Source organism: Sinohyriopsis cumingii, chromosome 4 (genome assembly GCF_028554795.1).
Source record: "Sinohyriopsis cumingii isolate HCF-2022 chromosome 4, ASM2855479v2, whole genome shotgun sequence".
Lineage (NCBI taxonomy): Eukaryota > Metazoa > Mollusca > Bivalvia > Unionida > Unionidae > Sinohyriopsis > Sinohyriopsis cumingii.
Genome location: NC_142964.1, coordinates 116,920,563 through 116,944,019, shown reverse-complemented (window position 1 = coordinate 116,944,019; position 23,457 = coordinate 116,920,563). Strand labels below are relative to the sequence as shown.

Here is a 23,457-nt window from a genome sequence, read left to right as displayed (position 1 = left end):
GCCTCTGACAATCCAGCCCGTTTTTTTTTGTTCCTATGGGCCCAGCCAAAATTAATTTTGCATTTATAATGCAGATTTATCGATCTACTGCAGGTTTTATTCTTTTATTCTACAATTTCTGTTAATATTTTGAGAAATTTGTCAGCTATGGAGCTCTTAATAGCGAAATATAAAGTGCTGTGTAATAATAATGCTTAATTTATTTATATTTCATGCTGTTTTTGAGAGAATTATTATTTGTCATGCATGCAGCATAAGTCTTAAAACAGGGCCAAGGGTTTCTGATATGACACTTCCCTAATCTGTTAGTTACGAGAGTGTTTTTAGCGACCTAGTAATTTCACACATTACTAGTTTCTGCTTTAGTTTGTGTAATGTGTCATTTTAGCATATATCAATTAAACGTGCTACAGGCCACTTCAGAGCATGGAAGTTTACCATGACTCCTGTTTGGGGCAGTCACCCCAACATTACCAGCAGCCCAGCTCTCCTAGCATGGAGACCTCTTGGCCGTAATGGGCCAAATACACAATGTTTACAGGGATCTTAGTGATAGATCCATCCATCTAGCTCTACATTCAGCAACATATAATTATTTCACCAGCGATTTTTATGAGAAATCTGCCGTTTCAGTCACGACTTTGGAGCAGCCGGTACAGGTTAGTGGAAGACTGACATAATGCAACGATAGTGCTGGAAAAGGCCAGTTGTGTGGCGATGTCTAAAGTATGGGAAAGGCCAGAGATACCGGCAGTGCTGAAAAGGCCAACAGTGCGGTGATGGCAACAGTGCGGGAAAGGACGCCGTTGCAGGCAGTGCTGGAATGGCCAGCAGTGTGACGATACTGGAAGTGCTGTCTTTAAAGCAACGCCAGATATTAGAGTACTCATAGCTTATACTCGAAAATGTCTAGCTGATCAGTTCTGTTTCAGATTTTTTTATATTTTTACCCATTACCTTATCTTGCACAGATAAGACTGAGCAAAATTGTCAAAGCCACCCATCATGACTTATGCTGAGTTTGAAGATGAGCCTGGTGAGAACCCAGCACACAGTAAGGGTGATGAGTCATCAATAGTTACATGTGCACCCACATCAACCCCTATCATGAAATAGTACAGTGGCTGTATGAAACCAATTTGCATTCACTGCACCTCCCTGTTCCCTCAGGGGTGGGGGGGGGGCTGATCCAGGTCAGCCAGAGGGGCTTCGGGTTTCATTCATCAACAATCCCCTTGCCCCTCCACATGATACACCGTCACATAGGGAGATGGATACCTTTTCATAACAGAGGATACGGCTGCTCATAAAAGGCATGGGAGCTTGTGCTAAGGATACATTCCCCAATGAGTTAATCAAGACTTGCCTTTGGCATGCAAACAGCAGGTAGAGGCCCATCATCCACTGGAGTCTCCTCACCATATTCAAGATGGGGAAGGTGATGTCATTCTGCCTTCCCATCAGATGGAGCAAGTATGCCATTAGTCTCAATCTGACAGATGTATACTTCCACTTCCTATCCATTCCCATCTATTGCTAAGTTCCACATTTACCGCCACACCACTATCAACTCACTGTGTTTTCTCTTTGGCCCTCATACCCTGGGCTCTCGCTCACACTAGGGACTCCATCATCTCCTTGTTCTGGGCATTGTCATCTACATTGACAGCAGCATACCTGGGCAGCATCTTAAAGAAACACATGGTAATTTCTATCCTACTCCAAGGCGGAATGGTCTCCCTTCTCTGTTAGATCATCCAGACCTTTTCATGAACTGGGAAATTCAGACCTCCATACATCCCCAAAGTTTTGTACATTTGGGCATGGACTTCTTAACCAACCAGAATCTAGCCCATCCCCTTGTGTTCATACTTCTGGAATTGTCGAACTTGTCCCTTTCCATCAAGACTTGGCTCTTATCGGGGAGTTCTTGCAGCTCTTCGGCTTTTACAGCAGCGGACTTGATCCCGCTTGGCTGTCTCATTATGCAGGCGTTGCCAGTACAATGGTGCCTCGTTTTATGTCCTCTTAATCAAGCAGTCATGATCACACCCAAAATTCAATTATTCCCACATTAGTGGGGGAATCCAGGCTGGCTGACAATTGGAATCCCGCTGAATAACCCCAGGCAGAAATAACATAAGTACTGCTGCCAATGCACACGTTGGGAGTATCCACCTGTTGCTGACCTTCACTACCGTTAGCAACACCTGGGGCATGGCCTCTATGCATCAATATCCTAGAAGGAAGGCTGTCATCAATAACTTTCATTTCTGTAAAGATTGATCCTGAGGGGTAAAACAGTCCTCTTTTGATCTGACAATGCTGTGGTGGTGACCTATATCCTCAAACAAGAAGGTACCAGACCACTTGTCCTGTGTTCTGATTTGTCATTTTTCTACATGGGTGCAACAATCTCCATATCAACATACAATTCAGACAACTTCTGGCTGCATAAGTAGTTTCAGTCCAGAAGGGGTCATGTCCTTCACATGGAATATCCCCATCATCTGTTGGTTGTAACTTGGATTCACACGCTTCAAGGGCATCTGATGATGGACTGCTTGGCGACAAAGTTAAATTGTGACATGTGCAAATATCACTTCCTCCAGGTCAAGGTCAGAAAACAAGGCATCACCCCTCAAGCCCTTGCATCATGGTTGAAAGAGTTATATGCTCTAGATCAGAGTCGCGTCATGAGGATTACAGCTCTCGAGATTAGAGCCATTTCTGCGAGCCTCGCTTTCGAATGCAAATTTGTAGTGTAATTTATGTTTCTCTGAGAATAGTTATCCAATCACATTACTTAAAAACCCTCTCAACCACCCTGCCATGTGAGCAATGTCACATGCGGCTAAAAACTGGTGATACCTGGTGGTATCAAGGGAAGGTAATGGGCAAGAGTTACTGACCTTTGTCTATCTAAAAATAGACAATAAGATGATTTTCGTCTTTTAGTAGGGCAGGATTCACGAGGTGGCAGGCTAATATTCCTAACGTAATGTGATTGGGTAAATATTCTTGGAGAAACATAATTTACTTAAAAAATTTGCTTTCTCTTCTGAAACTTGTTATCAGTGTTGTAATGCATGATGCTGCCATGTGCACTCAGAATTGTACGATAAGAGTGATGATTAGAACATAGCATCAGATGTTGACTCTGTTGTTCTTTAAAATTGATCGCAAAGTATATGACTTATGAACTTGTGCATAATTTGGTGGCAACATCATCAGTGCTAGATTTAGCATCATTGTACATTTTTTACCATACCAAAAAAGTGAGAAACAAGCATGCATACGAGTCACTGGACCACATAGCTAAAGTGATTAATAGGGTAGATCACCACTCCATGGCCATCACCCTTTACATGTTTGTTTTACTTTGATTTGATATGATGTGAGTACTCTTTAGCTTTACACTCATTGCCATTCTGTTCCCTGGCACTTGCAGTAGTCATATAGAAGATTTACAGAAGTAGGTGGTGCAAGAAGTGCCCTTCCAATTCTCTCTACCTCATAGGAGAAATGTTTGAAAGCAGAAGGATTGATGATAGTATCCGTCTTAACAATAAGTGACTCCTCTGCAACAATTCTTCTGATGGCAACAGAGTTTTGATTCTCAGAGGCAGTCTAATATGGTTGAAAGGAAACAAAGTTTCTGTTTTCCTAAACCTCCAAACAATTGCCAGTGACTTACAAATCCCACTGCTTAGAGAGTTTCTGACCACTCTGGTTGCCTAGTGGTTAGAGCAAAAATAAATGTACGTTTTTCATATGGTTTTCTGTAATTATGACATGTAATATATAGATTACTCTTATTATGCTTTTTTGGCCATGATATCAAGTTCATATTAAAAATGCTGTGGTAAAGAATTTATACTGCACTTCCAGGTACACTATATCTAGTGAACATGTCAACTCAAACATTAGTAAATAGTTTTGTTACTGCATTTGGTATGTTAGAGATGGTTTCTAAATACACAAAGTTGCTGAAATGAACCTTTTTTGGATTCCTGGAAATTCTTTTCAATCAGTGAAGCATTATTCCCTTCAAGAGCATATTCTTTTTGACAGTGATGCTGGTGAAATCAATTTCTGGAATATCATACGTTATCCTATCATAATATTATCAATTCAACCACCATTTAAGAAATACATTCTATATTCCTTGAGGGGCATTTTTGAAAAGATATGTTGAAATACCTTATAGTCACTGATTAATTTACAATAGTAACTTGTTTTCATTGATTTAACAGGTATAACCACATCTTCAAATTTCTCCTGGCCATTAAGAGAACGCAGACGGACCTACAGCATTGCTGGAGTTTGCAGATGCAGCATAGAAACAGGGTTACAACTCCAGGGGAGGGCACCAAGTGGCAACTGAGGACTCACATGAGTTTCCTTGTGGATAATCTCCAATATTATTTACAGGTATTTATTATTTTGGATCAGGTTGTTTCATTTTATTTTTATTTACACATGTTTCAGTTTTGTCAAGCCCAAATTAGTGGGAAAGCAAGACATAGCAGTCACTTTGTTTTGGGTTTGTGGGTGGGGTAAATGAGGTAGCATATTCACAATCTTAATTTTTGTTGCATAAAAATTTTGATTTTTAATTTATATGTTTTCCATGATTTTTGAGAATTTTGTTTTTGGTTTTGTTTGCAAAATGTTATGAATGCTAAAATTTGGTGATTAACAACATTAATTCAGCATTAAAACAAATAGAACAATTAGATAGTGCCAACTACAAATTAACATTTTTTTAATGCCACAGATCTTTTAAAAGAATATAGTGCCACCATCGCCTGCCGATCCATTTTTTGCATTTCAGTCAGTGTTGTTGGCATTTATGTTTTATTTCTTGTGTTTTTAGCCGTAAAGAAAATGTAGCAATGTAATGGTTGGAGAACGAAATCATGAAATAAAATAGTCAAAATTTATCATCTTCTGTACTATTAGCATTAATTTCTATGGTTTTGTGATAAATAGCATTTTTCTAATTACTTAAATTTGTGGATGGCAAAGAGGGTACTGTTGTCTTTACAAATATATAGCATTTCATTGAAATTGGCACTGCATGAAAAATAGTGAATTCACATATCTAAAATTGCTAAAATTAAACTAAACAATGTAATATACCCCATTTTTTAGAGATTTAACTTGATGGTAAGAAGGATGAAAAAGTAGTAGGTTCACTTTTTTTGTCTTCTTACAGGTTGATGTCATAGAATCTCAGTTTGGTATTTTAGTGGATAAAATAAAAAGCACAAGGGACTTTGAGGCAGTGCGGCTTGCACATGATCATTTTCTTGTGACACTTCTGTCACAGAGTTTTGTACATATGAAGTCTGTAAGTATATTCTTACACATACCAGTCTTGATATTGCACACTTCCTTGATTCAAGGACATGCAAGATATTTATTGTTGTTGTGGGATTTAATGCCATTTTTCAGCACACGATAGGCTATGCATGGCGGCCAGTATTAATGGTTAAGGAAGAACCCGGGAAGAACCACCGACCCACGAGAAGCTACTGGCAAGCTTTCTCACATACCCACATTGGCCGAATCCTAGACTCTAACCCACGCAGACAGGTGAGATGGCAGTGATCTGTAACGGAGAGCACTTTAGACCACTCGGCCACTCAGAGCCCCCCAAGATATTTGTAAACTGCCAACTAAATTTGCAAAGTTTCTCTTTTAGGTAAGTAGAAAAAAATATGTATTAGCCAGTAAACTTTATTTCTCAATAGGAATCAATCAGGAAAATAGGGAAGAATTGTTTCAGCTGACTAAGAAGGAAGGTCTTACTTAATAAATATATTTAATGTTTGAAATGGCTTGGATTTATTTCCGCCTCAGTTCAGGCACAAATTTGAGTTTTAGTTGAGATCTAGATAGAGGTGCTTTTGATTTGGTTTGGTATTTTATAGCACAGCTACACAAGTAGGTTATCCATGGCTGTTGGAATAAAGTGCCTTGCCCAAAGACACTCCAAAGTAACAGACCCAGACAAATCCAGTTATAGGATTTGAACCCACACCTGTTTGGTCCTAAGTTTTGCACTTGACCATAGAGCTACCAGAGCTCCAGATGGAGATAGACAACTCCTATTGATGGGCTCAAATGCAGACAACTGTCAAGGATAGTTTTGCTGTTTATTTGGAATGTATCAAATTACAGATACGAAACAAATGAATTTTATTTTAAGCACTAAATTGTAACATTATTGTTGTAAACAAACTTTGAACATTAATATATATGATCCTTTTACTCTTCCCATGAAAAATATATTTCTTAGCCAATCCCCAAAACTTGAATAAATACATACATGAAGCATAGGGGAAAATGGTTAATCACCACCCAACAAAACAATGAACTAAATTCCTATGCAAGAAAATCAAAGCCACCCCCAACACACTTTTGATGTCAGGGCCTAAACTTAGGGGGGAAAAAGACAAAATAATCCTAGTCAAAGAAAAGCTAGCTCTTAAAAAGCAATTTGATAAAACTGATAGCTGGTTTGGCCTTTATAGCGTACTAGAATTAATGCATCTCCTGAACAAACTAAACAGAAAGCCTCTTGTGAAACATGAAGAAATTATGAATCAAAAGGAAGTAAAACTTCTGATATGGAGGACAGAGAAGCAAAGATTAACCACATTCTGCAAACAGTTTTAACACTTGGACTTTATCATGAAATTTTATAGATAAATGCATATGAAACAAGTGAAAGAGGACTGCCAAAATTTGCATATTTATAGGATTTAAGTTTGATGGATTAACCTCTTCAGATAAAGAATACAAAAGATCAAAACTCTCCAGACATTGAAGGGAGGTTGTTTGAATTGGGGTTATACACTATTACTGCCAGTATGACCATAATTCAGCCACTTGTCAAGATCAATCCCTTAAACCTTGTTTTCATGCAAGTGCTCATCATCAAACAGAGCCAATGCAGCCAATAACACCATGTCAAGTAGCTAATGAAGCACATCGATATGACCTTGTTTGCAAAGCCATCAGATAGTGAAGATGCTAGTATAAGTGAAAAATGGTGAAATCAATCCTTTGTGCCTACCTCAAGTATGGATAACTCCCAACTATTAGATTTAGCAGTATAAAAAAACACGAGCAAGAAGAACTGAAATCACACTTCTGCTGATATGCATAACAGGTCATTGAGACCATTATGGGAAAAGTAATACATCACTAGTGATGAACAATGCATTTTAACAGCGGTCTTTCAATCAATGGTTAAGCCCATTCATGCTAAATGGATAATCATGGCCCAAAAGAAAATGTCACATCTAATTTTCTGTGGCTTTGAGAAAGCAAAACTTGTGTAATTCTGCAGTTTTAGAATTATTTACTTGATAAATGTCTTTGTGTACCAGTAGACTTAAATGACATATTGTTTAGTGGCTTTGTCTGAAAATCCATTGTGTACTGTGCTGTAATTAGTGTTTAGTTTCCAGTGTTTTTGTTGCATCGGATTAAAAAAGTGTAGACAAAATGAGATATGCTTTCAGGAGACCTTAAACTTGAACAGGAAAGTTTGCTGCCTGTAGTTAGAAATATAAATGTTGTCATTTATTTCTGCTATATGTAGATTATTCATGTTAAATCATTAGTCACAGAATTGCAGATAACAAAGTGAGTGCAGTTCTTTCATGCAGTTTTTTTTTACAGCAGTTTTAAATGATTGAACTAATAATGTATATGAGTATTAAATCTAATTTAGGTAGATTATTTTATTATTCAATCTTTCATTTTCAATAATACTAGTACTTAGATATTTTATGCACTTTCTCTTTTCTCTCTATCCTTACTGATATCACAAAAGGCTGATTTAGTCAGTGAGTGAAACTTACAGTTACCAGAGACTGTATAGATGCAGATTATATAACTATTAAACATGCTTTACTATTGTTCTATTTATTATTTTCAAATATTTTTACTAACAAATCCGCTAACAGATGTAAAAGATAATATTTATTACAGTGATCAAGTTGAATTAACAAATAGCTGTAAATTTTTAAGAGCTGGGAATATGTCAGTAAAATAAATGGGTTTGCTAGGAGCGGGGCCTTCTGCATCACTTGTCTCTAACTTTTCATTGGATCCTTAGATTCTTGGTTTGGAGCATCCACCTTGAAATCCATGAAAATTGGGACCCATGAACAAAGTGCAGCCACAGTATCTTTCTAATGTACACAACTGTCTTTCTCTTTCTTTACAACATAGTAGTTGGGGTCCATAACTGCCAACTATGTTCTGTATTGAACTGTGATAAAATGAAAATGATCAAACAAAATTAAAAAGGGGGGTGGGTAGGATTAAATAAAATGCCAGCCAAATGTATAGCAATAATTTCAGTTTATATATTTAAATATATATTCTTCACTTCATTGTATTTGTGCATTTAATTTTGTAAAATAATAATTCTCCTTCAAATACATTTCCCTATCACATTAATGTTAGTATATTAGCCTGCTACCTCTTGAATCCAGCCATACTAAATGATAAAAATTGTCATTTTCTGTTTATCTCATATAGACATACGGCAATAACCCTTGCCCATTACCTCGCCCTTGGCATTGCCAGGTGTCACTAGTTTGTTTAGCTTCACTGCTGTACTGATAACAATATACATTTTATATCTAACAATCCAAGACATCTTAGTGTAAAAAGAAAAATTGGATCATCAAAACTTTTAATTTGGATTTATCATGTTTGACAATCATTCCTCTACAGGTGGTAAATATTACTTTTACAGTTTCTTACGAATCTGAGTGACTGTTTTACCATTATGGATTTTATCTACTTAAGATCATGTGTCAACATGCTATTGTTGAACTCATGTTGTCATTTATGTGTTAACGTGACAGTGACTATTTGCACTTACTCCATTAGTAATGGGGTAGGTGTTGGCAAGTTCATAACATGCTGAATTACTAATTTATGCTTTGTTTTTTTTATATCTTGTGCATGAAATGCAAACAAAAGTTCAAAGCAAGGGAAGACAACCATGACTCTTGTATTGTATGTACTAAGTGTACATTGTCTGTGCCATGCATTGAGTGTTTTACATGGACAAAGTCTGGGCTACAGTAGTCCAGAAGAGAACATGTTTTGTGGGGGACGCTGGGGTTTCCCCCCTCCAAACATTCATCACTTGCAGCTGTCAGCCACAGTAAAACATTAAAGGCAGGGGTGGATAATGCTTCATCTGGTGCAGGAAACAACAGTGCAGTTATTGACATCAGGCCATATATTACCTTTATTTTCACTTAAAGAGAGATGGCACTATTCATTGAACAAATTACTATTGTGTCTGCATTTGTGATACCACATTTTTGCATAACCTGAAAACCTCAGATGGTTTTAGCAGCATAGCATTTGCACAAAGAGTTATGGCCATATAGTTAGTTGAATGACAATCAGACACATTATTAGATTATTGATTTACATAAATTCTGTACTGTACTCTTTTACTTATCAGCTTGGATTTGTCTATTTGTTAACTATTTTTCTCTTTTATAATAGGTTTCTCACTGCCTGAACGAGATTTTGGACCAGTGTGGGGCATTCTCCCGACTTGTCTCCAACTGTGAGAATCCAATGACAGAAAGAGAAAGAACACATTTGGAAAATATAGCCAAGGTGGGAAGAAGCATTTTGCAAAGCCATATGGAATGTTAAACAAAGTGTGTACATATTACTTTAATCAACTGAATCAACACAGTAGAAACAAATCTGAGAAATTAAACTTGAGACTGTACATTTTATAATTAGTTTTAACAATATTTTATTAAAAAATACATTTTTTCACATATAAAATCAAACTGCAAGATAGCCTTGGTTCTTTTTTTAAGTACATTACCCAATGATAATATGTTAAAAGCCCTTCCACTACCTCACAATTTCAGCCCTCCCATGGAAAGAAAAACAATGTCTACAGCAAGGTAAAAAGTCATCTTCTCTTGCATAAGAGGGATTGGCTTCAGATCCCATCATTTATCAGTTACAACTTCTGCTCCTGATGTGACGGCATGATTGTTGAGATGCCTTGCAAATATTTTTCAGTTTTGTGCTGTTGTTGAAGTCTACGCAACCCAAGAATGAACTCTTTATAAAGGCAGTATACTTGATCTATTCTCTCATTGAATTTCACTCAGCTTTTCATCATAGACAGTTCCTTATATCATAGTACCAGGGTTTGAAGTGCACAGCAGCAAGTAGCTCATTTGCTACCCATTTTTTATTTTTTTACTTGATGAAAAACAATGGAAATGTTTTGCTACTAAAACTTTTGAAAAGAAAGAACCCCCATTGACAGATTTGTTTCTTGGTAAAGCATTTTTGCTACTGGATTACAAAGTAGGTTGCAACAATTTGCCTCCTTCCTATCGAGGATTCACTGATAGTACAATATGATGTCACAATCTTAATTTTAGATTCTCTGTTCCCAGCTATGCGCATTTTTATCACACCTTTTATCAGTTAAATGATGATTTGTTCTTAGGATTAAGATTATTTCAGTAAATTTCTCAGGCATTTATTTTATTTCTTATCATCCACTTCATTTCACTGTAAGCTTTGCATGACAGTAACTGATTCTGACTGTATATGACATTGTTGTTAGTTCCTTAACTACTGGTAACAAGGGACAGGATTAGGTGTGGGACTTGCGTGAAGTTTAAGTTATCAAAGGCTAATCATCTCACCTGCATTGTATGTACAGTCTACTGGTTGGACCACACATATCAAATATGTACTTTGTGGTACGAGGACAGATGGAGGATAATCTCAGTGAAACAGTTGATCTTGACCAGTGAGGTAGCTAGAAAACAGTCCAATAGTAATGTAGATTTGATCAGGACTGCTGCTGATGCTACCTTGGTGGTACATTTTCTGATATTAGAGTAACTTGAGGTTAATAATCGCTGACAATGCAGAAGGACATCATAGCTAATGCAGTTCTTCTTTGGACATACCAGCACTAGACAGGCAGACTAGTTCTGCTTTGGCACAGAAGCCGATGTGAACCATATCTGGAGAACAGTATACCACACCGTCATACCGGTATGGGCTATAGTGATCTTCCCATAGATAGCTGGTACCAAAGGCCTAGACATGACATTAGCTGGCCCTGTACCTCATCCAGGGACAGGTAATATTTTCAAGATCTGGAACATCTGGTTTGTAACATTGTAGCTAATGGTTTATTGCTCAATATGGTCTCTGTTCCATGCTCAGTCTGGTGTATGTGTCATTCTTTCAGCAATCCTAGCTAACCAAGTTCTGACCAGTGAAACCTTAGCTGGCTGAACAGGACAGTTTAGCATTGTCTTTTTGTAGCTGCTTCTGTCAACCTCAGAGCTCCCAAACATTTTCTAAACCTCTTCTAGACATTTTCCCCACCCCAGCTCCCATCCTGCCTGTGATACAGACTTTCAGCTACCTTTGTCCCTTATCTTTTGAACATTTATTCATTGTGCCTTTTTCTGTACAAAATGGTAAATCCACGTTGATGTTTTTGTTCAGTGAAACAAAGTTTAATGCCAATACTTGCTTCATTGGAAACACTTCAAGCTTGACTGCACAACTTCAAAAACTGTAAATCTGATGCTTCATTGTCTTTCAAGTAACCAGGAGCTTTGTATGGCAGGCTATTGTCTTCTCCCATTATCTACAGCCTTATGCTTGGGCCTCTTAAAATTGAAACTATCTTCCAAGAATTGGTGTAATAAAGTTGTCTGTAGTGTATTAAAAACAGAGATAAATGGTTAGACAATAAATGTAATAAGATATATGCAGTTTGGTCATACTGAATACTATTAGTAAACTGGCAAAACATGGAAAACATGCCAGGGATGCATGCATAGAAACTGGAGGTATTATAGCATATTTTACTGAATCATTCATACAATTTGATCAAATTCCCCTCAAATGCATAGATATTGACCGTGCTTGACACTGGGTTATATCTGATCATAAAGCCTGCTTGGTGGGTTTCATAGTGTTTGACACTGTATTATATTCAGCTTTTAAGCCAGATAGGTGGGATTGAAAGTGCATGACGATGGATTATATATGACTGTAATGTCTGCTTAGGAGAATTTACAGTGCAAGACTTAATTAAAAATGGCTGTAAAGACTGCTGACAGATCAACAGTGCATGACACTGGAGTATATTTGGTTGTAAAGTATTCTAATGGGTATCAACAGTGCATGACACTGGATTATATATGACTGTAAAGTATTCTAATGGGTATCAACAGTGCATGACACTGGATTATATATGACTGTAAAGTATTCTAATGGGTATCAACAGTGCATGACACTGGATTATATATGACTGTAAAGTATTCTAATGGGTATCAACAGTGCATGACACTGGATTATATATGGCTGTAAAGTATTCTAATGGGTATCAACAGTGCTTGACACTGGAGTATATATGGCTGTAAAGTATTCTAATGGGTATCAACAGTGCATGACACTGGATTATATATGACTGTAAAGTATTCTAATGGGTATCAACAGTGCATGACACTGGATTATATATGACTGTAATGTCTGCTTAGGAGAATTTACAGTGCAAGACTTAATTAAAAATGGCTGTAAAGACTGCTGACAGATCAACAGTGCATGACACTGGAGTATATTTGGTTGTAAAGTATTCTAATGGGTATCAACAGTGCATGACACTGGATTATATATGACTGTAAAGTATTCTAATGGGTATCAACAGTGCATGACACTGGATTATATATGACTGTAAAGTATTCTAATGGGTATCAACAGTGCATGACACTGGATTATATATGACTGTAAAGTATTCTAATGGGTATCAACAGTGCATGACACTGGATTATATATGGCTGTAAAGTATTCTAATGGGTATCAACAGTGCTTGACACTGGAGTATATATGGCTGTAAAGTATTCTAATGGGTATCAACAGTGCATGACACTGGATTATATATGACTGTAAAGTATTCTAATGGGTATCAACAGTGCATGACACTGGATTATATATGGCTGTAAAGTATTCTAATGGGTATCAACAGTGCTTGACACTGGAGTATATATGGCTGTAAAGTATTCTAATGGGTATCAACAGTGCATGACACTGGATTATATATGGCTGTAAAGTATTCTAATGGGTATCAACAGTGCATGACACTGGATTATATATGACTGTAAAGTATTCTAATGGGTATCAACAGTGCATGACACTGGATTATATATGGCTGTAAAGTATTCTAATGGGTATCAACAGTGCATGACACTGGATTATACATGACTGTAAAGTATTCTAATGGGTATCAACAGTGCATGACACTGGATTATACATGACTGTAAAGTATTCTAATGGGTATCAACAGTGCATGACACTGGATTATATATGACTGTAAAGTATTCTAATGGGTATCAACAGTGCATGACACTGGATTATATATGGCTGTAAAGTATTCTAATGGGTATCAACAGTGCTTGACACTGGAGTATATATGGCTGTAAAGTATTCTAATGGGTATCAACAGTGCATGACACTGGATTATATATGGCTGTAAAGTATTCTAATGGGTATCAACAGTGCATGACACTGGATTATATATGACTGTAAAGTATTCTAATGGGTATCAACAGTGCATGACACTGGATTATATATGGCTGTAAAGTATTCTAATGGGTATCAACAGTGCATGACACTGGATTATACATGGCTGTAAAGTATTCTAATAGGTATCAACAGTGCTTGACACTGGATTATACATGACTGTAAAGTATTCTAATGGGTATCAACAGTGCATGACACTGGATTATACATGGCTGTAAAGTATTCTAATAGGTATCAACAGTGCATGACACTGGATTATACATGGCTGTAAAGTATTCTAATAGGTATCAACAGTGCATGACACTGGATTATACATGGCTGTAAAGTATTCTAATAGGTATCAACAGTGCATGACACTGGATTATACATGACTGTAAAGTATTCTAATGGGTATCAACAGTGCATGACACTGGATTATACATGACTGTAAAGTATTCTAATGGGTATCAACAGTGCATGACACTGGATTATATATGGCTGTAAAGTATTCTAATAGGTATCAACAGTGCTTGACACTGGATTATACATGACTGTAAAGTATTCTAATGGGTATCAACAGTGCATGACACTGGATTATACATGACTGTAAAGTATTCTAATGGGTATCAACAGTGCATGACACTGGATTATACATGACTGTAAAGTATTCTAATGGGTATCAACAGTGCATGACACTGGATTATATATGACTGTAAAGTATTCTAATGGGTATCAACAGTGCATGACACTGGATTATATATGGCTGTAAAGTATTCTAATGGGTATCAACAGTGCATGACACTGGATTATATATGGCTGTAAAGTATTCTAATAGGTATCAACAGTGCATGACACTGGATTATATATGGCTGTAAAGTATTCTAATGGGTATCAACAGTGCATGACACTGGATTATACATGACTGTAAAGTATTCTAATGGGTATCAACAGTGCATGACACTGGATTATATATGACTGTAAAGTATTCTAATGGGTATCAACAGTGCATGACACTGGATTATATATGGCTGTAAAGTATTCTAATGGGTATCAACAGTGCTTGACACTGGATTATACATGACTGTAAAGTATTCTAATGGGTATCAACAGTGCATGACACTGGATTATATATGGCTGTAAAGTATTCTAATGGGTATCAACAGTGCATGACACTGGATTATATATGGCTGTAAAGTATTCTAATGGGTATCAACAGTGCATGACACTGGATTATATATGGCTGTAAAGTATTCTAATAGGTATCAACAGTGCATGACACTGGATTATATATGGCTGTAAAGTCTGCTAGGAGGGATTGACAGTGCAAGACACGCGCTTATATATGGCTGTAAAGCCTGCTATGGGTTATTAGGAATGGATATATTTGCTGATACTTCTACTACAGTGAACATACACTTGACCGATGCATTTGAGACCTGGACAGAAGAAACAAAATGAGTAATTAGATGTATGATTTTTGGCTTGTCTGGCAACCCATATTTACTTGGGTACAAAATGTGAAAATGACCAACATATCCTATAATTTTGACCAGTTTGAAAACCCCTGGTCATCATCCTGTATACAGTGAGAGAGCCCAAACCATATTAGCTTCCTGTGCATTCAAATGAAACTGCTCTCTGACCAATATTATTCAGGTCATAGGATGGAGGTCTTATGTGAGGTTCTTCATCTTCTGAGAGACCTTTTATTTTAAAAGACTTGATTTCAACAGGTTACCTAGACAGGTTATTCAGCTGCTTAGTAAGCTGGTTACTCTACTTCCTCTGGATTTGCAGAAATGAAAACATTTTTCTTGTAAGACCTTGTCTCATCCTTCGGTGCTATCCTTTGTCCATATCTTGTACGAGATAGACAGCTACTGCTGTTTATATGTAAGGAAATTAAAGCAAGAACCAAATTAAGGGTTATGGGATGTAACCCCCTGTACCTCTAATGTATTAAGATTCAACAGTGTATTTAAAGAAGAAACCAATTTTGGAGAAAATTATTTGTTAATAATACTTGACCAATCATAGTACAGTCATTCCTTCCTAAGCCCTCCCTGAAGTTACTGGAAGAGCATGCTCTCTGCTGTAGTGGTAACTGATGAATGATGGAATGTGGCACCACTCCTTCTGTTCAAGGGGAAATTGCTCTTATCTGACTTCAGTCACCGTAACCAAACAACTTTTTATCACTTTTAATGCTTCATTAAGCCAGCAACATTTTTGACTCCTTTTTTCACTTGGGAGGACTGGATTTGTGAGGTAATGGAAGACCCCACATAGCATACAGTCTTTGTACAGTGACTCTAGTCTAGCATACAATCATTGTACAGTGACTCTAGTCTAGCATACAGTCTATGTACAGTTACTTTACCTGTGCAGTCAACCTTAGATACTGGTATGACTAGTCTAGCATACAGTCTACTAACAGTGACTAGTTTAATACATTGTGTGTGTGTGTGTGTGTGTGTGTGATTTGTATTTTTAATGTAGTTTTAATAGTTTGAGTCATATTTGCATTCAACCGTAGATACTAGCCATGGTCTGAGAGATAATACAGAATATTTCATCAGATGTAAAATTAATGTCAATCCATCTTCCATAAACACAGATATAGCTAAGGCTTTATTAATATAAACTATAATGCTATAATGGGAAGAAAGTGAATAGTAAGTCCCTTTATCAGTTGATTTGAGACCAGATAGTTTAGAGAACTCCATTATGTGAATTTAATTTTGTTGGTTGAGATTCAAGCAGATGATGACAGTTGACCAGATTTATCAGACAGCTCTATGTATTCTGTTAAACATGACCCATGACTTTTTGTCATCGTTTACAACTCACTTCCCGCTCATTGGATTTGGTAACCTGTAATTCTAAATCGCTGCTAAAATTACCAAGTAGGTTATTCTATGGCTACTGTAGTTTGATGGCTGTTTGGAGTGATATACTAAGTGCTCTAGATCATGTGAACTGAGATATTCTGAGTGCTTTTATCAATATCTTTGCATACATGCTGTTCATTTACCCATTCTGGTACTGGTGTATGTGTGTGTACATTTCTTTTTTATTCTGATGTGTTTATTTCAGAACTTCCAGAGACAGTCCAGTTTCCTATTTAAGATCTTGTCCAGTGTGCGCAGCAATAATGCCAGCCCACACCTTGCTCAGCTTTTACTTCGACTTGACTTTAACAAGTACTTTACTATTGCAGGAGGGCAGCTGGGAATGTAAGTTCTTTTGTAAACCTAAAACTCTTTGCTCAATTAAATTCTGAATAAAGCAGGAGTATTGTCATTGCCTCCATGTGTCAGTCCCCCCATGATGAAGCTTGCCATTGCTTCTCCTTCCACAAAGTTTGGTTGAAACTTTGTTCAGTATTTATGTGGTTAGTTTAGGTGCACAGCCTTGTTTCTGCCATTTTTCAGGCACATATTTGGGGCAAATTTCTTTTAAAAAATTGTCACAAACAAAGGGTATTGAAAAAACTAAGTTCATCATCACTTCTGGCCCCCCCCCCCCACCTGCTTGTAGATCTTATTGAAACTTTGGGCAAAAGATGTCAAGTTGGCGTAGATGTGCAACAAGGATTTTTATTTCTTCTGTGGCCCATTTTGGGGGAAATTTCTTGAAAAACTTGTAGAATTCAACTTGTTATTGCTTTTCCTCCTCGACTTTTTTGAAGGATTTTATTGAAACTTTGTAGAATAGATATGTGATTGGGGTTGATGTGAAATAAGATTTTACACTTTTACACTGGCCCATTTTATGAGAAACTTTTTGGAAAATTGTCCAAAAAAGGCATTTTTTGAGAATTCAATTTATCATTGCTTCTCCTGAACTGCATGGAAGATTTTTCTGAACTTTTGTATGCAACATGTTGGTTTGGATGTGTTGTAAGGTTTTACTTTTCTTGGATGGTCAGTCATATACCCCTGGGTTTATCAGAAAACAGGGACCAAACCTAAGACCACAGAGGTGCATTATGAGCTCATTACATCTGCACTCTCCAGGCTTTCATAGAATTCAGGCCTGAAATTCATGTTTCTTTTCCCAAACCTTCGACTTTAGATCCTAAGAGCATACTCTACACTTACAAAAATAGCTTAAATCTATCTTTGATTAATTTCATTATGTCAGTTTACGACTTTAGTTTGCGAATGCAGCAGAATGTACACTTAGTTTTCAAAAATAAATATATTCTAATTTATATTAAGTTGAATTCATAAAGTCACTTCCAGCCCAAGCATGGGTTCTCCCATTTCTGACTCCATACATCATCCTGTATAGTTGTTGCCTCGAAGGAGGATCAATTTTTCATGAAGGTGATAAAAAGACATGTTTACCACATTAATGTCAGACAAGATGGTATCAGAGAGATATAGGTCCTTTCTTTATGGTGGCCATAAACAAAGGAAATGTTTGTCAGTGCATAGCATTGTGCAATAAATGTGGCCATCATAATAGTGTAGCAGATATCTTCCTATTACTTTATGACCTCCCATCCATGAACATAAGGATGATGGTTTTAAAGGTGATATATGATTAGTAATTTGGGACCCTTGCAGGTTATTGTTGCTTTAATGTCATTTAGTTTATTGTAATAAATATCTTAATTTTGGTTATATGGCTCATATTTAGGGTATCATCTTTTGTGTAGAAATTATCATGATCACGTACTTGTTTTAGTTTCTGTTTCATCATAAAATAAATAAATTTAAAGAAAATATAGGAGCATCTCCTTAAAATGTATGGAGTCTATTTAGATTAAGGTAGTTTTAGCTAAACAAAATTTTTTTGTTCCTTTCAGATACTGAGCTATTGTTTAAAGAGGATGATGTAGACACTTTGAAATAAGGTGTATCCCTTGAATCATAGTGTATAAATTTGTTTATTTTTGTCAGTCTTGTTAAATAAAAACACAAAATACTAATATTTCAAAAAGTGTTGTTTTTTTATTTTGTTTCAAGACAGTTAACCAGAACAGACAAACTATTCTAACATTGAAATTGTAACCAAGTACCAGTAAAGAGCACATTTAGTGTAATCTTAATAAGGGATTATAATAATATGTAATTAGTTATTATTTTCTAATTGCAATCAGATATATTTTTTATTATGAGATACTGTAATTGAATCAGTTACAATCAAAAATATTTTGTAATCTATAATACTTTGTGATTACAAAATGATTACATTTTCCTGAGCATATGTTTTCAGCTTGATCTGTTATCAGGCTTTTTTTCTATGAAACAGAATGATGAAAAGGAATGTCATTCAATTTTGAGAGTTTTGGGCATTTTATAAAAATGAACTTTATACAATTGTAGATATGGCCTCATTTCAGCATATTTTGTTGCAGGTTTGTTACCTGCCCAGCCATTTGTTATATCCTTGGGGAAAGGCACTAAGCTCCCATTATTTAATACGATTTTGCCAGTAAATTGTTAATATGCCATTGAAACCAAGAAAAACAAAAAGAAAAATCAGTGTATATGATTGGTCTAAATGGCATATGTTCATGATAGAAATAGTAATGTGTTATTATAATTAAACATAAAATTAAATTGATGCTGTATTTGAAGTTGAAAAGAAATATCACCTGTTTTGTATGGAAAAAAACAGCTTTGGTTTGTTGAAGCTTAGACTTAATGATGACAAGATGGAATTAAAAAGATCTATTGCACCTTTTAATAACTCTCGACTGTCACATCTCATATGACCAACAAAGTTACAAATATTGAAGAGTGTAACAAACAGCTAGTACTGAAATTAAAAAGTTTTGTTAGCTGAGAGTATTTATTTACATTTTTATCAAACTCTAGTCTACTTTTAATTATGATTACATAGATATTATTCTGTCACTCTTAAAAAGCACAGTATATGGAAGTACATTGGTCATTTTACAAGAAATGTACTGGATTCAAAGTAATTGATCACATTGCATAAAGTAATGTAATTTAATCAGTTACTCTGTCCAAAGTGGGAATAATTGTATTTGTAATTAATTTCATTTTAAAGTAATTTACCCAGTGTTCGGTACTGAGTATCTATCTGTGTTGACCTGCCTGCATGTCTGTATAGCTCTTTTTCTATCTATTTCTCTCTCTCTCTGTTTGGACAATGTGTGATTTATGAATGATTTGTATGGCAATCATCCTGGTGTCAAAATCTTTGGGTTTCTACAAATTATGTTAGACCACCCCCCAATATAATGTCCATAATTTTGTTTAAAAAGAGAAGAAACAAAAGCTTCCAGTAAGTTAGATTTGCTGAACCTTTTTTGAACCAATTCATATAGGTACCAATATCTTTTATATATGTGGAAATAGTACTGACCTGCCATGATGTCCGTAATAAGAAGTATAAACAAGATTTTAGTATCTTACAATGTTTTTAAACAGAAATTATGATAAATTTTAAAAGCAGATATTATGCTTCTTTGGTCTATTATAATTTAATTGATTAAATGTAGTTTAAGTAATACACAGTGCATCCTTCTCTAGCCCCTAGATGGACCCCTCTGTCTATTATGGTTTCTCTGCCCAGACATGATAACATTGCAGCCAATATATGTTAATAAGCTGGTAACTAAATTTAGATATGTTGTCATGTTGAACCAATCAGATGACTGAGTTGGAGCATGTGATCAAACAATGTGTCAGTTAGGGCTGCATTCATACAGCAACTGTAGATATGTTTTCTTTTCATTGTCAATGCTGCATTTAACTTCTTCCACCATGTTGTTTATATGGGACATTTCTTGCAGAACATACCATTCCAGCTCTGTTCTGAGGGGCCATTACCAAGTCAGCCGATGTTTGTTATCATGGCAATCCTCAGGATCAGACTTGTTGAGTTTCAGTTATCAGTGTCATTGTATACCTCATATCAGCCCCTTACAGCTCCACATACATGTGTTGGACACTCTTCACAACCCTACAAACTCCCCCAAGTCTCTCTTCCTGAGGTATTCCTATAGAAAATTCAGAGCTCATCTGGTGCAATGTGCTGTGACAGGATTTGTCCCCGTTATGCCAAAAATTATTTGATATGTACAATAAAGTTTCTTCTGAACTTATGTATTGTGTTTTATTTAAATTAAGTTTATGTAAAACATTATGATAGTCTGCCAGCTTACATGGTTGCTGTTATAGTTAGAAAGGAAGATAAAAATGCTTGATGTGGTTTTCACAATCCAACTGCCAATTTTCACCAGATTTCATGTAGAGCACCTTTAAATTTTGTTCAGAGGATTTTAATCATTCGTCTAAATAAGAATCTGTAAGTAAATATAGAAGCTAACAAAAAACTAAATCATGAATATTTTGCAAAGTTTTGTTAAATGTCACACAGAGACCTGTTTTCAGAGGACTTTATTGAATGTCACTGAGACCTGTTTACAGAGTACTTTATTACATGCCACAGAGACCTGTTTACAGAGTACTTTATTACATGTCACAGAGACCTGTTTTGAGAGTACTTTATTACATGTCACAGAGACCTGTTTACAGAGTACTTTATTACATGTCACAGAGACTTGTTTGGAGAGTACTTTATTACATGTCACAGAGACCTGTTTACAGAGTACTTTATTACATGTCACAGAGACCTCTTTACAGGTACTTTATTACATGTCATAGAGACCTCTTTACAGAGTGCTTTATTAAATGCCATAGAGACCTGTTTACAGAATACTTTATTACATGTCACAGAGACCTGTTTGCAGAGTACTTTATTACATGCCACAGAGACCTGTTTACAGAGTACTTTATTACATGCCATAGAGACCTGTTTGTAGAGTAATTTATTACATGCCACAGAGACCTCTTTACAGAGTACTTTATTACATGTCATAGAGACCTCTTTACAGAGTACTTTATTAAATGACACAGAGACCTGTTTACAGAATACTTTATTACATGTCACAGAGACCTGTTTGCAGAGTACTTTATTACATGCCACAGAGACCTGTTTACAGAGTACTTTATTACATGCCACAGAGACCTGTTTGCAGAGTAATTTATTACATGCCACAGAGACCTCTTTACAGAGTACTTTATTACATACCACAGAGACCTATTTACAGAGTACTTTCTTACATGTCACAGAGACCTGTTTGCAGAGTACTTTATTACATGTCACAGAAACCTGTTTACAGAGTACTTTATTACATTCCACAGAGACCTGTTTACAGAGTACTTTATTACATGTCACAAAGACCTCTTTACAGAGTACTTTATTACATGTCACAGAGACCTGTTTGCAGAGTACTTTATTACATGTCACATAAACCTGTTTACAGAGTACTTTATTACATGCCACAGAGACCTGTTTACAGAGTACTTTATTACATGTCACAGAGACCTCTTTACAGAGGCCTCAATTGAATGTCACACAGAAGCCTGTTCACAGAGGCCTTTATTACATGTCACTGAGACCTGTTTACAGAGGCCTTTATTGAATGTCACACAGAGATCTGTTTGCAGAGGCCTTTTTTTTGGTTCTTGGATTTTTAAACCTTTTTGAACATGATACTCAAACTCCAGTGTGCCATTTTTTAAGACAAATTTTACATGGCATTTAGCTAGAATCAAAGAATGTGAATAATTTCAATATTTTTCTTACACATTCTTCTTTGCTAAATTTTTACAATATGGATGCACTTCGTGATTGTCTGCACTAGTTGCTACACAGAAGTTGCCACAAAATCAATGCTAAGTTTTAGTTCTTTTGTAATATCTGGGTAAGCTGTTCATATAAATTGTAAATTTCTTCTTCAAATCCATTTCTTTATTTAATATGTTTATACATTATTCCACTACCTTGCTAATGCATCCCTCCCTGTAGAAATAAGGACGGTAGCACCTTTTTGCTTTTCTTGTCACTAAAAGAGTCTGGATAATATCTCTATACAGAGATGGACATCTGACATGGGTGATCTCCCCATAAATTGAAGATTGGCACAAAATTCCATCATTCATCAGTTACTGCAGTCACTTATGCTGTAATAGTACACCTCATAATGAAGCCTTTCAAGTTAATTATATTGTGTACTTTTCTCCATGTCTATACAACTACAGAATTTTCACATAAGTGAAGCATACTCCACTTACTATCTCATAAAATTTGTATTCTATTTTCATCATAGACAGGTGTTTGTGATCCAAATTTATTTCATCATATTTGACCTAATGCCAGTTCTCATGTCTGATGTCTTAGTACTTGCATTTCAAAACAGTACTTGGCCTTTTGAAATTTTTAATTTAATGATTTATTATCATAATTAAGATTATTTCAGTAATTCTTGATAGCATTTATTTGATTTCTTCTTTTGATATGTACCTGATAATAATACCTTTGGAATACAACCACTGTCTCACGATTCCATCCCTCCCAAGCTATTTTGTTAGTAATCAGAATGCTAAGTTATCTACCCACATAGGTGGAGATGAGGTCAAAGTGATCTCCCATTGATAGAGTGATTGTTGTTAAATCTCATTCATGCAAAGTGCTCTGTGTGCAAATACATTATGGTGAAGATGTTCATACTGCATGTCTGAAATGTATTGGGTGTAATTTGAGTCAGACATGTGACATTTGAACACTATGGACATAGAGTCAATTAATTACTATCTTGGCCAAACAGTACACACTGACTAATGAAAAGGCAAAGAAATGCACCATTGGAGATAAGGAAGACATTAGTATTGCTGCATCAGTGAACAATTTTCTACTCAGCAAAATGTGTAAAGTGGAGAGTTCACCAGTTTAAAAGAAAATCCATTGGAACATTGTATGACGGATTAAACACACAGCTCTAACCCTGCCCTC

At 36.0% G+C, this 23,457-nt stretch overlaps 1 protein-coding gene across 1 annotated transcript in view; it reads left to right on the top strand.

Annotated features, from left to right (window-relative positions):
• The window catches only part of LOC149801956 (gamma-tubulin complex component 4-like), a 66,370-nt gene extending 45,670 nt beyond the window's left edge, over window positions 1-20,700 (top strand). The window contains exons 12-16 of the mRNA XM_089956355.1: window positions 4,257-4,434; window positions 5,222-5,356; window positions 9,556-9,672; window positions 16,714-16,853; window positions 18,434-20,700. Of these exons, the coding sequence (XP_089812481.1) occupies window positions 4,257-4,434; window positions 5,222-5,356; window positions 9,556-9,672; window positions 16,714-16,853; window positions 18,434-18,440 (577 nt within the window). The 3' untranslated portion in view covers window positions 18,441-20,700. The remainder of the gene's footprint in view (window positions 1-4,256; window positions 4,435-5,221; window positions 5,357-9,555; window positions 9,673-16,713; window positions 16,854-18,433) is intronic.
• The last annotated feature ends 2,757 nt before the right edge of the window (window positions 20,701-23,457 follow it).